Source organism: Wolffia australiana, chromosome 2 (genome assembly GCF_029677425.1).
Source record: "Wolffia australiana isolate 7733 chromosome 2, ASM2967742v1".
Classification (NCBI taxonomy): domain Eukaryota; kingdom Viridiplantae; phylum Streptophyta; class Magnoliopsida; order Alismatales; family Araceae; genus Wolffia; species Wolffia australiana.
The window spans coordinates 9,858,264-9,873,742 of record NC_135836.1 but is presented as its reverse complement, the minus strand read 5'-3'; the positions used below and the strand labels follow the sequence as shown (position 1 = coordinate 9,873,742).

Below are 15,479 nucleotides of genomic sequence, written 5' to 3'. Positions count from 1 at the left end.
GAGGGATAGAGGGGGGGGGGGGGGGGAAGAATTCTACTCATTTGTGAATTACCTTGTACCTAGTTGTGGTGATCATGTGGGAAATCTCTAGGAGTGAGTTCGTGAATCAATGAATTGGCCATGGATCTGCGCTCAGGCGTTAGAAATTCTCTGTCAACTGCCGAACGACCCCCGCTGCCCCAAAATCCAGACCGGTAGTGAACGCTCCGACTGAGCCGTTGGAGGCCGTCACTCCACACTTGACCTTGCGGAGGATCGCCTCTTCGAATAGGCCACCCTGAACTTCCAGTGGCAGCCCCCTCCGTCAGAGATCCGGTCAGAAATCTTCGTCCGGACTTGTACACTTTCGTGAATTGACGGTCGAAGTCCTGCCGGCCTGATTTCGCAGAGTGGTGACTAATCCAAATTCGGCCGGAAATTTCCGTTTGGGCCTGAAGACTTCTGTCAACTGTCGAAGTTATGTCGGCCATGTCGTAGGGTGGCGATTGATCCAGATCGATTCCGCCAATCATTCTATCTTGCTGTGGGTGCTCAAACAGATTGCCTCCCAGAGTCCGGGAATCGCCCACTTGCAATTCGGATTTGGTTGGGTCCTCACATCGATCGGCCATCCAGTCCCAACAGACCACCTGCCTCCCAAAATTGTGCACCTCTCCTCAAGCAAACGACAGATCTGACCTCGATCGCTGACACCAGCAGATTGATTCGCGTGACCCACGGGAGTCAATACCGCTGCTGTCTGCTGTCACCCCACTGCACGCCAAGTGCTCAAAATCCTATCCGTCATTGAGCGGCCGTCCACGCTAACCCGACATGCCATTGCGCGATCGCTCGGGTATTCATCCCTGAAGGTGAATCGTTTCGCTACTGATCAGCTCGCCTAGCCGCCCACCTTGCCGACGCCGCGCTGCCATAAGAGTCGCCCCGGCTTGGATCGACTACTGGCTTGAGCTGCGACCGCTACTGCTCTCATCTTCCTCTTCCTTCGACCTTTACCCACAGCTCCAACATCACCTTTGCTCGTCGAGCCGCCGTCTGCTCTCCGGCATCTCTCTGCCCCACCTGCTCCGAATCGCCACCAACGTCGATGAAATTCTGCCCAGCGCGCCAGGCCGATGAGGTACGCCATCCTCTCCCGTCGCTCGTTTATTTACCTTTTGTAGTATATTTTTGTCTCGACTCCACCTCGCTCGGGCTAGGTAGGTGAGAGAGGCAAATTGAGAGAAACTACGACTCTGTGAGTGTCTTACCGGTACGGAAAAGACCGTCTGTTACGTGCAAGCCCTACGGATAGATTCTGTTTGGCTGTAGACGCCTTCGTCGCTCTGACGAGGTTCGAGAGGCCACCGTTGCCATCACCTCGCAACCTGTCCAAGCTTGGAGCTCGACGCCTCCCTCGAGTCAGAGTCTACAAGTACGACAAGTAAGACACGTATTTCATCACGTCGTAGTTACATAACCCATTAGGGTTCATCTGTCGGACGACACCGTTGACGTTCGATATCACCATCACTCATCGATACCGAACCATCATATTCGGTGCCGCCCGGACGACGTCCTAGACGATGTCCAACAGCAGTATGGTTAACCACCAAACCTTAATTTGTCATTCCAGTTGGTACTGATGTGTAACATGGATCATTAGAGAATATCTTCTATAAGACTTTCATTACTTTTGGACAGGGATTTGATGCCTCTTTATCCTCGAGTTAATATTCTATTATATAAAGGATAAATGATCTCATATTGACAACTCAATCACGTTCACGTACTTGTTACCACATTTGAGCTAAGAATAATTTGGATCTCATGATTAGGGACACCTTAAATATAGTCAAACAGTCTCTTCCCAGGTATAAGAGGATGTTAATTCAAGCAACACCATGTAGTTGAATCTCTTTCTAGGGTTAGCTGAAACATTTTAGAGGGGACTCTCCAATTATTTTCACTATGCATTAGTATGAATTAGAATGACGATTAGTGCTTGATGGTTAGGATTATACATTATGATGAATGATGGTAAATGTGCCGTGGAAGATTTGGTATAGTCTGTTCTATCATTTAGTGCACAATGTGTTGCTCGACACCCACTAGTTGGAATTGAACCTATCAACTATGTTAAATTGATCCTTGATTAATTTATGTGTATATATAGTTAATTAATAATGTTGATCAATTAATTTTGAGTAAATTATAGTTATATTATAAAATGATATATGGGCTTCGAAGGTCACGCACATAAGCTATTTAAGAGTTGGTGGATATACTTTGAGTTAGGAAACTTTTATGATTTTTTCTTTGCAACTTTTAACTAACTATTCAAAATTATTCGAAATAATATTAATGAGGCATCCACTTTTGTTAACCATGAGGGTTATCATTGAGGACCTTCCCCCTTCTTATCATTCCCTTCCCAGGCTCTGCTTATTGTGAGATTGGATGGGGAGGAAATTAACTCTAATTTCGCACAGCACAGTTGGAGGGAAAATTTTCAAAATATTGTACTTTGAAGACTGTATGAATACATTTTAAAGAGACTCATCCAATGAAAAAAGTGATTACAAAAGTTGTTCTGCACCAGGTAATATGATCATATTTTTTTTAATTTAAAGATTTATTTTATCATCGTAATGCAATTATCATGCATCACATACATATAGTAATAGCAAATATATTTTTATAAATAAATTCTAATTGAGACGTGGGAAATGTAACTGACTTTTAGGGTATAAGTAATTCCATCACTAGCCAATGTAAGAAAGGTTAGAAAAGCCACTAAAAAATGGTTCACACCAGGTGGGATGCACTCTCGAAGTTAGCAATGTAGAACAGCGATGATCCTCCAAAAGAGACTACTAACATTAAATCTTAGGAGGGCTATTAGATAATAAGTTGTTCAGTCACTGAAGATATGAAATGTCATAAATTTTAACAGTAAATCACTTCTACCAATTCCAATAAGACACAAATAAATAGATATTTTGGCAAATCAATAACAGCACTAACACTGAGTAAATTTCAGATTTAAAACTGTTCATAAAAAAAATATTCAGCTAGCTAGTTAAGAAAGTACGTCAAAGGACAGGAAGTCCCATGTTCTGAAATAATTTACTTTGTAGTGTCATCCAACTAAATCCGGATTTATTTGCGAGAATTTTTCTAAAAAAACCATGTTTAGAGAATGGTGCAAGTGCATATTTTTCATGAAACATTCCACTCAAATCCTAGTTCATCTATTATGGTTGTAGAAGTATTCCACGATCATATTCAAAACATTGTCTTCTACTTTTTACACACCTGAATTTCTTGAAAGCTAAGATTTATCTCCATTACTCTGCTGAATTCTGCCGTTCTAATTTCATCTCATCTTTTCCTCCTCTTTGTCATCCTGCAGAAAGTCCACTAAAGTCAAATCTCTGTGGATTTGCAACTGACTCTCCCATACTATTTAGTTCAGAAACACTGTACAGATTTCTAAATGGTTTGAGTGACTCTATCTTAGATGCTGAAAATTGTCTTGAAGATAGAATGATTAAAGGTGAAACACTTGCATTGTTTTCACCTCTAAAGTAAAGATCAAATAATCAAAGATGATATCAAATTAATGTTCATGAATATATCAAAAATGGATTCGTGAAATTTTCGTTGAGTCAATGAGTAAGAAAATGTGTTAATAATCTTGTATGAGATTTGAGAATGGTCACATACACAAGTACAAAATTCAGATGAAATCTCGGTGACCTTAAATTTTCAAATATATTAACCTCAACTAATTCATTATTAGTTGCCATTACATTTTAACTCCACATGCAGAGAACAACGTCGTTATAGACAACTCTTATCTAACAAGTTTTCAGTGTTAGGTGGCCACAAATTACTAATTCATTTTAACCCCAAATAACTTTCCTCAAAATCGGCACAAATAACAAAACCATTAAATCAAACTCACAGAAACTGGAGACCAGGCTTCAGACAACAGTGGGTGGCTTCAACAGAATGATCACGCGATGATGCCCGATCCGGGCCTCTTGAATCCGACCAAGATGGCGAAAAACCTGAGAATATAACAATTCCGAAGAGCATCAAGAAAATCCAACATCTAACTTTCTTCATTTGGCAAGCAAATAAAAAGAAAATTAATAAATAAATAAGTGTTTAAATGTTCAACCGTAAGAATTGCTTTCCCAGTATTGTCAAGCTTCAACCCCGGTCCCTTCATGTCAGTCTCCACAAAGAAGTACTTGCCCTTGACTGACTCGGATTGCGAAATGTCTCTCATTTCCTGCTCATTTGAAAATAACAACTTTGGAAAATGCATGACGAAGATATAGACAAAATATCAATCTGAACCGAGTTCACTTACATGGGCTTTCTCCCAGACATCTTCAGATAACTGCTTGGAAAAGAGATAAAATTATAAAGCCTGATTAAGAAATGGGGAGAAACCAGCGACGAATGGTCCGACCTTCTTCTTTGGGTATCCGACAAGTGATGCTGCTGCCTCTGCATATGCAGCCATTTCGTTAATGGCGATGTTTACCTTTTCCAGGGTCAGCCTTCCTCTCATGTATCTGGAGAACATAAGCAGGATAATTTATTATGGAAATAAATATTAATATGTTAAGCAGAGAAAATAATATTGAAAAAACTAGTTATTGGCTGGTACTCACGAAGACAATGAATCAAGCTCATGAGAAGAGATGTACCAGCGAGGAGCTGGTTGGCGCCCTTTCTTCTCCTACGTGTTTGGGGCAAAAGGTTATTATCAATATTTTCATAAATAAATGATTTTTTACTGATTCTTATAAAGGAAAAATATCCTTGACAATTCCACTCAAGTAGCCGAAAATGAAAATTTGTGAAGCTAAGTCACTGTATATAACAGAATTGGCCATACTTCGATACTCTACCTTGTACAGAAAGAAAACTAGAAGAATCAATGGTAATAGTTCAATCTCATCTTCTGGCATTAATTTTATTACAGATTTATATCTTTAAGATAGAAAATATAATGATGAGATAAACTATTGCAATATGAGGTTTGGACACATTTGGCATTATATCTTTTCTGAAGGTATCATAATTACATTACAAGCAGTTCTAGCTGGAATCGAGTGCATCGGATGACGTTGTGATATTACGTGAAGACAACCAAGGAAGTCCACTGATTGTCGTCAATTGGTCTTTTGAGTTTGAAGTCAGACAAAAAGTATCCAATGTCAAAACAGAATTTTGAACCCAATAGACACAAATAAATTGTGCCGAAAAAGATTAAACTAAAACAACTCTGAAATAAACTTCAAATTTCCTACGAATGGCCTAATGCAGTTGCTGGAAAATAAAATAAGAGAAATATCATTGGCAGGCGAACTTTTTCACCTTGAGCTTCATCTTTACATGATAAGGTGGATACTTAAATCTTTCATGAATGAAAAAACAAGCTTTTGCCAGCGTTCACCAATTACCGGTTATCTTCTCCATTATCCGTGGTGGGTTGCCTGATTTCGTTCAGTCAACTCGGCAATCTAGCCAGTAAATTCAAGCCAAGTAAACACTGTGGGTCAGCTCAAATCCATCTGAGTTCTACTTCGCAGATTCTATCTTAAACTCAGTCTGAGCCAGGTAGTCAAGTCAGTTGGTCAACAAGCTAATCAACGGTGATTGTTCAAAAAAATAACAAGATAGTGTCTGTGATACGACTCCATCTGCCATTGTCAAGAAATTGCTGTATCAGTTGGTCAATGTAGTTCAATCTTGGCAGGAACACATTGAAATAAAGGGATCCATGAATAAAGTGAGAGATGAGCGAGTGAAGAATGAGAGAGATCGAAGAGTGGAAATCAAGAAATGGAAGCATCGGGGGGAGAGCCAAGCACCTCCTCTGCATCTGGAGAATCTCCGGATCAGCCACTCGTATCCACAAATTAAGGCAATATACATAGTCTCCTTTTTAACCAAAGTTCCCATTCAAAGGGGATCTTGTCCAGCATGTGCTTCCCTCCAGAGGCACTTCTTACTCTGACAACAAGGGTGGCAAGGTTGGCAGCAAAGTGGTAAAATTCTTTTTTTAAAAAAGTGGTAACTTCTACTCCAAAATGAAGGTTTGATCAACGATCTCCCTCTACAGCTGCCTGGGGTTGGCTACAATCAATGGAAACCTTCTGTACTTCTCTATTGGTAAAATTATTTTTTTTAAAAAGTGGTAACTTCTACTCCTTGATTTCCTCCAAAATGAAGGTTTGATCAACGATCTCCCTCTACAGTTGCCTGGGGTTGGCTACAATCAATGGAAACCTTCTGTACTTCTCTACTTCAAGGGAAATTGTCAGACCCCCCACTTGAATCCTGTGCTAGGTCAGCAATTGAATTCTATGGAATCGGATGTGATGCATGAATTGTCTCATCTAGACACGTGAAAGCAGGTATGGGGTCTTCTCTCACCAATATTTAATTTGGCAGTGAAGTAATATGGTTTCAAGAAAGAAAATAGATTGGCTGATCACTTCGGATATTTTACACACACCTGGGAAAAACTACATGTGCTGAGTCGTTTCCCCATTGGTGTTTGGAGCATGCGGAAACTCTCTTTTCTAATATTTCTTCCCCATTCTTCATCTTCATAATCACCCTCCAGATTCATGTCATTGTACTGTAATAATCTGGTGCGTATTCAAATTCTGTTGAGACCAAACATACTGACATAGTTTGTCACTTCATTCAAGAGAAGTTCAAGATCAACCTATAACACCTATGCTTGTTTCTTTGATTGCTTAGCTTGCAGACCTCTCAATGAAGGTGCTCTAAGGTCCGCGCCAGAGAGTATTTGTATCTCTAGCTTTGTGCAAATGATCTTTATGCTTCAGCGAAAGGGGAGTTGAAGATATGAATTCAATAAATATGCCATAAGCCATAAGCCTAATATCTATTTTATCTCTTTCAACTCTTCTTTTCTTTTTCTCTAAATGCATTTTTTAATCGATGAGAGAGGACTTTTTCTTTCATCAATTTCAAACATCCCTAGTCAGCTAATAAGGTTTCTTTGAGTCTGATTGAAGACATTAAACGTTGGCATCATAACGTTCTATGGATCTAGGATCGATGGGCTCGGGTTACCTTTGCTACTGTAGAAGATTGCTCCGGCGCGTTATAAAAGTTGCATCCAGCGTCGGCCTCCAAAATTCTGACGGTTCGCAAGGATTTATTTCAATCATCAAACGCAAATAATCATGGATTCACGAGTCGAGCACTACCTTGAAGGCGTCTGTTCCACAACATTAACATTCTCGGACACGCGTGCAGGTAAGTGTGCCAGTATTTGCTGGATCTTCTTCTGCTGCCGCTGAGATTGCTCTATAAGTTTCTGCAAACGAATATGAAACCGCGTGAGAAAAAAATCAGTATTTGTCACAATCATCGAAGGCATTCGTCCGTTCACCTTGGCTTTTGGAATAGCCTCCCTCTCCTCTCGGAGGCGATCCATGATTGCAAGAGTTTGAGACTCAATCGTCTGTAGCGCCGTGTCAACAGCGGATAAATCCTGGATGCTAGTCGCCGGATACACTGATTTCCACGACGGCAAAACAAGTGAGAAAAACGACAATTCTTCGAGGGATAGAAGAGAAGAGATTGATTACTGTTCCTGGCGATGACGAGCTCCTGCAACTCGACGATCCGCGAATTGAAGGAAGAGATGAGCAAATCGAGAGAGGCGCCGGCATCCTTCGAATCCATTACTCCACTCTTGTTCGTTGTTACGACTACCACCGCGAGTATCGAGATCTAGAAAATGACCTATTTTTAAACTGAAAAAGCGCGGGAAAAGCGAAGACCCACTCCAGACGGATTGCTTCTAATTGCAACGTACCGTTCATAGGGATCACCGGCCCCCCTACTGACATCGGATTACGATATAGGGACGGATGTTGCACTGGATATCGGAAATCAAATTTTCAGTTTCCGTTTTTTCGGATATCCGGTCATCGATTGCTACAGTACTGATATCATATATTGGTATCTGTCTCGATGTCATCATCCGCCTTCGTCTCTCGGGGAGGATGACAATATCGGATATCGGAGTTGGATATCGGATTTTGATATCCGACATAGAAGGGTTGTAAAAATATAATTTAATCGTCATAGACATCATCTTGCAACGGTTTGGAGAGGAAATATGTGGGTCAGCGGGTAAGCTGAGAGCTTTCTAAGTTATTAAGTGGCTCATTTAACATATACATCTCAATATTTTTGTTTTCTTCCATATGGGATTACAAGATTCGGAGTTTAACATTAAACTCCGAATCTTGTAATCCCATATGGAAGAAAACAAAAATATTGAGGCGTATATATTTAACGAGGTAGTAATTTATTATATACTGATTTTTCTGTTGATATCGATATCTGGATACCGGTTCCGATATTCAGATATCGGTATCCGGTATCCGATATTTGTATTGTCCTTACCCATTCGATATCCGACTTCGATATCCATTTTTACCTATCAGACGGATATCGTTCGATATCTGATATCAGACATAGTCCCACTTTTTTCCAGATATCGAATGTCCGATCCCGGATATCAAACGGACAATCCCTAACCATGTGTTAAGGTTGTTGGATGGATGACGGAAGTGATAGATCATGGATGATTAGGGTTTGAGATCATAAAGCAGGAGATAAAAACCTGGGTATAATCGAGCCGAACACAAATCATATCAGTTTCGACAAACTTTAGCAAACATCCCTTTGTTTGAGGGCGGTCTGTGAACGAATGAGAATGAATCACGCATGAACATAGATAGCTATTTTTGGATGTCCGTTCATCAACGAATATGAACGTCGCATGTTTGTCACAAACAGCGAACTTCCAATCCCTATTTTTTCAGAGCAATATGATGGTGGATGGATGGAAAAGTGGTGAACGATACCAGATATTGGTTGCTATAGTATCGATATGAGGATGGACGGCAGTACAAGATATTGGTCGATATAGCAATGATATCCCATGATGTTATCGATCCCAATATTGACATCCATCTTCGCCTCGTGGGTTGGATGACAATATCTGAAATCGATGTCAGATATCACGATTTTCGTTAACAGATAAATATAATTTAAATAGATGATCATTTTATTACGAAACATTCGAGCTAATTAATCCTCAACCTAGCATAAAATGGGTTTGGCTTTATTCGGTCCTCCATGACCAATATTGTATTGTATATAAGGTTGGACATTTAGGACCGAGGACTGGTTGGACTGGACTTAAATGGGCGTGTATGCCCCCCATTTGAGGGTGGACCGATGGTCAGACAGGTTTAGGTCCAAGGGACAAACCAGACCGGAATTGGAAGTAAATTATTAAATATTTATTTAATATCTTCTGTAATATTCTAAAAATATCAAATCCAACTCGCCGGAGAAGTTTCTATTGAGTTCAGCGTGGCCGCCTTATATTTGACTATTTGTGGGCACCCACTTATTGTATAGAATATTTAACATAACCATTGACATAATTTTGATTCTTTGACTTTGACATTGACTACTCAACCTGACCAGACTAGGACTGGTCCTGACCGGACAGGGACCAAACAAGAATGAATCGAAATCAGACTGAAGTTTAGGCAAGTTTTAGGTCTTTGCTTAAAACACAGACTAGACTAGGACCATCAAAACCTACTCATGTGTCTTTAAATCTAACTTGAATTTGTAGTGAGAATATTTATGATGTTTATAACTTATTTTTTTCCATATGGGACAACGGGTCCTTGTTTATTGATATCCAGGAACCAATTTTCATTGTGGATTTCAACATCTGATATCAAGAGGCTATTCATTGTCTAGTATCGGAAACCAAGTTGATTTCATTGGGATATTCAATATCAGTTGTTCTATAATAAATATTGGATGGGAGAACACTATAGTGAAAGACACTGCATTCTGTAGCTCAAAAAGGATGACTGGACACCAAAAGGTAAACCCAAACTCTCAAATCAGTCGCCTGATATTAATGTTTTCTAAATAATTACCTCATAACCTGGTGGGACCTAGAAGGTCATTAGCATAGTCAACAACAGTACTAGACAAACCACATCAAAAGTTCTTGGCGTAAGCATTGAATTTGTAGAAGAGGATGATGATGAATAAGAAGAAGAGAAGAAGAAAAGAGGAATATTAAGAGTCTAGAAGAAGAAGAAGAGATGACAAGAAGAGGAAAAGAAGATGATGAGGAAGAAGAAACCAGATGAAAAATAATCAGGAAGAAGAATAAGCTAGAATGATGGAAATGGTGGACCATGGATGATTAGGGTTTGGAAAAAAATTAGTTCACTCGGTAATGGTTGAGAACATAAAGCACGAGATAAAAAAGGTGGGTGAAATCGAGTCAAACAAAAATCATGAGTCTTTTAACAAATTTTAGCAAACATGATGGGCGACCAATGAAATTTTAGCAAATTTTAGTTGACGCCGGGACGGGACGAGTCCAACCACACCTGGCTGCTCGCGCCGACGCTCGCCATCCGGGGTTCAAATACTCCGCTTAAGTATCTTCCCATTTTCGCGCTTTATTTTGTCTTGTTTGGTTGTATTTCCGTTTATGGACCTTTATGGACTGGGCCGGTGCTTGGGCCTCGTCCATGTTTGTTTTTCACTTTTCTTGTAACCGTTGAATAGAGGGCGATGCACGTCTCGTGACAGTTCTCCCCTCTAAACGACGTCACTTGGCACCTATCCTCCCTATATAAGGGGATAGCATGCCCCAAGTGAGGAAGGCTTTGTTGAATTTGAAAGGTTGTGTTTCTTTCATAGTGTTTAGAGAGATAGAAATAGATAGGATTTAGAGAGTAGAGGGAACGTGGCTGTTCCCGTCCTCACGTCGAGATTACTCCGTGGGTTATCGCCACACGTCTTCATGTCGAGACCACTCTGTGAGGCGTCATCCTTCGCCCCGTCGAGATCACTCCGGGATGAATCCAGCAGAATCAAGATTCACCATTCTGGGAGGTTGCCGTCACCAACGTTTCCTCGTCGAGATCACTCCGAGGGCCTGTTGTCATTAGTCACCGCTCTCATCGATACCATCCCTGGGATTCCGCCGCTTGAGCCAACAAGATCTCTCAAGATTCCAGAACCAGCAGTCTTCTTGGACTTCTTGAGCGGTTAATCCTCAAGAAACCCAAGATTTCTTGATCCACCGCCACCGCCGTCTATGCCGACATCCCAGTCACCTTTGCCAGTCGACCAAGCTCCACACCATCTCACACCTGAGCGTCGCGTGCTTGTGCGCCGAGCGCCCTCACGCCACCACAGAGCTCGTCACCCGTCCATGCGGGGTCACCCGCACGCCGCCCATCGGCGCAACATCACCTCGCGGCGCTCTCCCGTGCGCGCACACCCGCGCGCCGCCTGCCCGCGGCCGTGCATCCGTGGCCGCACGCTCGCGCGCCGCCCGTCCGTGGCCACACGCCCTCTCGCCGCCCACTCGCGCACTGCGCGCTAGCGCATCCAGGCCGGGGCGTCTTCTCGTCAGTGCCCGCACGCCCGCGGCTCTGTGCGCCCGTTCGGCGCGCACGCCCGCGAGCCCTGCAATCCATGCTCCACCCGCCCGTGCGCCGCCCGCTCTCGCCTCGCACCAACCCCGTGCGTGGTTCTTCATCACCGATGTCACACCCTCTCGGTACCTCGTCGTCGTCCTTGCTCACGCCGTGTTTGAACATCTTGCCGTGGACGTCGTCGACCAGGTATCTCATCGTCTTCCCCCCCATTACATTTCAGTATTATTACCTGTTGCAGTGCCGTCTTCCGCTATCACTTCCTCTGTCCAATATTTCAACAAACATTGCTATAGGATAACCACTTCTCGAGATATAGGATTTCTTTGGGCTATAACGATTAGTCGCTGATTCTTAGGCAGGAACAACTCAGGGCCGTTAAACGCCCCTTACACCGCAGACGTCGTAAGTGGTCTTAAGGGTCATTGGGAGTCTGAGATTGATCAATATCTTCATCATAGAAATTCTTTGATTATTCACCCTAATCGTAGACGTCCTATATTGCTCGTCCAGGGTTTTTCTCACTACATTCATTCCACTAAAACGGACTTATTAAACTCACTCATCATCGTGTTGTGGTGTAATAGGAACTGTCAATCCCGGTGGAATCGTATTACATCAAAACATATGTTCTTTTTTGAGTGCTAGCGAACTAACATGAACACAAACAGGTATTTCTGGCTGTTCGTTCATCAACGCACACTGGTCGACAATGAACACAAACAGTACATTGTTCGCTCAGCACCAAACTATGAACTTTCAATCACTCTTTATCAGAATATGATGATAATGGATGGATGGAAAAGTGGTGAGCAGTATCGGATATTGGTTGCTGTAGTACGTATATGAGAATGGATGATGGTGTCAGATATCATTTGCTACAGTACTGATATATGTTATACGTTCCAATATTGCCATCCATATTTGGCTCATGGGTTGGATGACAATATCTGATATCAGTGTCAAATATTGGGTCTTCCAATATCTGGCACATATAATTTAAGTAAATCAGTATTTTATTATGAAACATTTAAAAACATATTTAAGCTAATCAAACATTGTTGGCAAAATTCCAATCCCTATTTGTTGGGAGAGGACGATGGTATATGGATGAAAAAGCGGTAACAGTATCAGATAATGGTCGCTATTGTACGGATGTGAGGATGGATGATGGTATTGGATATCAGTTGCTGTAATACCGATATCCAATAATGTTATCCGTCCCAATATTGTCATCCATCTTCAGCTCATGGGTTGGATGACAATATCTGATATTGGTGTCAAATATTGGGTCTTCCAATACATGGCGCATGTAATTTAAATAAATTATCATTTTATTATGAAACATTCAAATTCAAATTTACGCTAATAAATCAATGTAGACGAATTTCATCAATAAGCAATTACGATTCCCATATTGAGCATTGTCGAAATCCAAGTTAGATTTATACTCACCCCACCCGGCACAAAATGGGTTTGGCTCATCAATCCCCAAGCCCATTTCCGTACGTTTTTAAATCAAACTTGGATTTATACAGAGAGTACTTATACTGTTTTTAGTTTTATTTTTTTCCAAATGGGATTGAGATTTCAAACCTATACCCCATATCATATCCAGAAACCAAGTTTCAGTGTGGATTTCAGTATCTGATATCACATTGACATTCAATATCTGATAACCGAAACCGACTGACTTCAGTTGGATACCCGATATCAGTTGTCGGATATTGAATTCGGACTCGCGAAGACCACCGTGAAAAGACCTCATGGCATTCCATAGCTCTGGATGGATGACTGGACGTCAAAAGGTAAACCCAAACTCTCTAATTAGTCGCCTGGTATTAATGTTTTCTAAATAATCACCCCATATCCTGGTGGGACCCAGTCGGTGAACAGCGTAGTCAACAATAGTACTGGACAAACCACACCAACAGTTCCACGAGTAAGCGTTGACTCTGAAGAAGAAGAAGAAGAAGAAGAAGAAGATGATGATGGTGATGAAGAAGAAGAAGAAGAAGACGATGAAGAAGATGATGATGAAGATGATGATGATGAAGAAGAAGAAGAAGATGAAGAAGATGATGATGAAGATGATGATGATGAGGAAGATGAAGAAGGAGAGTAGTAATAATAATAACAAGAAAAAGAAGAAGAAGATGACGATGACGATGATGAAGATGAAGATGAAGAAGAAGAGGAAGAAGGAGAGTAGTAATAACAATAATAATAATAAGAAAAAGAAGAAGAAGAAGATGATGATGATGATGAGATGATGAAGAAGAGGAAGGAGAAAAAGCTACAGGAAGAAGAATCTAGAAGAAGAAGAAGAAGAAGAAGAAGAAGTAGAAGAAGAAGAAGAGAGGAGAAGGTGGCCTAGTTGTGGGAGGGGGGATGGGTTCTGGGGGCGTCGTAGTCAACGTTGAACCCGGGGTGGCTTCGTCGGGCGCCACGTGGCGTTCTCCAGAGAGACGCGGCGACTCGGAGCTGCGACTTGACGGCGGCGGAAGCCCTCGCCGGAGCGCCGCCACTCGCGCCGCCGCGCCGCGCCGTCACGACCGAGACCGCCGCCCCGCTCAGCTTCCTCCCGCAGAGAGAAGAAGATAGATGGGCGGCGCGCGAGCAAACAGAAATAGAGAAGAAAAAAACGAAGAAAATGAGAACCGCCGCCGCCGTTTGGCGGCGCCGCCGCTTTCGTGGCGGAGGCGGATGCATGTATCGAAAGAGACGGAGAAAACTAAAGTGCTAATACCGGCCGAGTTTATACATTTTTTTCTCTCTCCCTTTTTCCGGGTTTTAATTTAAATAAACGACTTGGGAGGTTTTTTTTTATTAAGACCTTTGACCGGATCTCGGGAGATGGCTAACCGACACGTGTCGCCCGGTGGTTGGCTCAAAAGTCTGGGAATGGAGCGCCTCTTAATGGCGGTTACTGACCTAGCTTAGTTCAAATTCGTCTGGGAAGTTGGGGAATCGATCGCGACCATTCCCCCCCAAGGGCAACATTCCCGGCAATTCTTGATAATTTAATGCGATCGAGCTTTGGCGAGCGATTGGTTCGAGCTGGAGCTTTTGGAAACAAGCGATTGTGTTTTTTTGACCCTTTTGCGATGCATCAAATCGGCCGGAACCAGGTATTTGTCCAGATCAATTCCTTAATTTCTTTCACTTTCATCTAGAAAACCGCGTAGAAATTTGTCGTGCTCAATTGAAGTGAGGAATGCCATTAATTGGAATGAAGCTGTATAGAGTCACGAGGCAAAAAGGTCTGTTGGGAAACTGCTAAACGGGGGTAGTAAACAATGATTTTTAACTTCACTAATGGTTGTTCCCGCCTTCCGCATTTTTTTTAATCTGGTTTTTTATGAGGACTAAATCCATGAACTGACTGGATCTCGCGAGAAATTGTCTGAATTGTGACTGACTGTTCCCAATTTCACTGGCGATCAAATGTATAAACTCAGCCCTGCAGCCTTTCCAGCTCCAAAAAATTACCGCAGTAGTATTTCTCGGCGCAGATCGATGCGTCAAGAGTGTTCGAGGAGAAAATGCCGCATGCTGACACTAACAGTTTGGAATTATGGGAAGGAGTTGTAGAACTGTATACTACGTTCATTATTTTGATTCAAGACGACCGAGTTTTCCCAAATTAAAGTTTAGGTTTTAGAAAGTTGTGAGGTTCCTATCAGGACTTGAGCAAGAAAATGAAAGAAGATTCCATAAATCCAGAGCAAATGAGATTTAAAATTGCATGAATCCTCCTGTGGTGTTAAGTAAGAGGGGTAATTGGGGAGCTAATTTTGGTTGGAAGTGTACGTAGAAGGAGCTCAAATTAAAAACTTATTCGCTGGTAGGGAGCGGCACGCCCGGGACATGATGCCCCGGACATGACGGGACGGATGACGTTCCGCGACGAATGGTGACGTGATGAAA

At 42.0% G+C, this 15,479-nt stretch overlaps 1 protein-coding gene and 1 long non-coding RNA gene across 2 annotated transcripts; one reads left to right on the top strand and one right to left on the bottom strand.

Moving 5' to 3' along the window:
• Nucleotides 1-3,154: 3,154 nt before the first annotated feature.
• Nucleotides 3,155-7,831, bottom strand: LOC144715200 (spindle/kinetochore-associated-like protein). Its single transcript, XM_078590116.1, has 10 exons — nucleotides 7,635-7,831; nucleotides 7,436-7,560; nucleotides 7,251-7,360; nucleotides 7,114-7,180; nucleotides 4,671-4,738; nucleotides 4,466-4,571; nucleotides 4,364-4,393; nucleotides 4,169-4,282; nucleotides 3,950-4,055; nucleotides 3,155-3,388 (listed from the first exon to the last, which is right to left on the bottom strand). Exons 1-9 carry the CDS (start codon nucleotides 7,729-7,731, stop codon nucleotides 3,969-3,971), a joined length of 804 nt encoding a protein of 267 aa, XP_078446242.1. The 5' UTR covers nucleotides 7,732-7,831; the 3' UTR covers nucleotides 3,155-3,388; nucleotides 3,950-3,968.
• Nucleotides 7,832-14,506: 6,675 nt separating this feature from the next.
• LOC144715193 (uncharacterized) lies at nucleotides 14,507-15,270 on the top strand. Its single transcript, XR_013584548.1, has 2 exons — nucleotides 14,507-14,680; nucleotides 15,011-15,270. It is a non-coding gene; the product is annotated as an uncharacterized LOC144715193 (long non-coding RNA).
• The last annotated feature ends 209 nt before the right edge of the window (nucleotides 15,271-15,479 follow it).

Excerpts from the sequence above, each read along its gene's own strand:
- LOC144715200 (XM_078590116.1), bottom strand. The coding sequence starts at position 7,731 with ATGGATTCGAAGGATGCCGGCGCCTCTCTCGATTTGCTCATCTCTTCC. Across the intron at positions 4,739-7,113 it reads AATCTTCTACAGTAGCAAAG|GAGAAGAAAGGGCGCCAACC; the intron begins GTAACCCGAGCC and ends CCAAACACGTAG. Across the intron at positions 4,056-4,168 it reads CTGGGAAAGCAATTCTTACG|GTTTTTCGCCATCTTGGTCG; the intron begins GTTGAACATTTA and ends TTATATTCTCAG.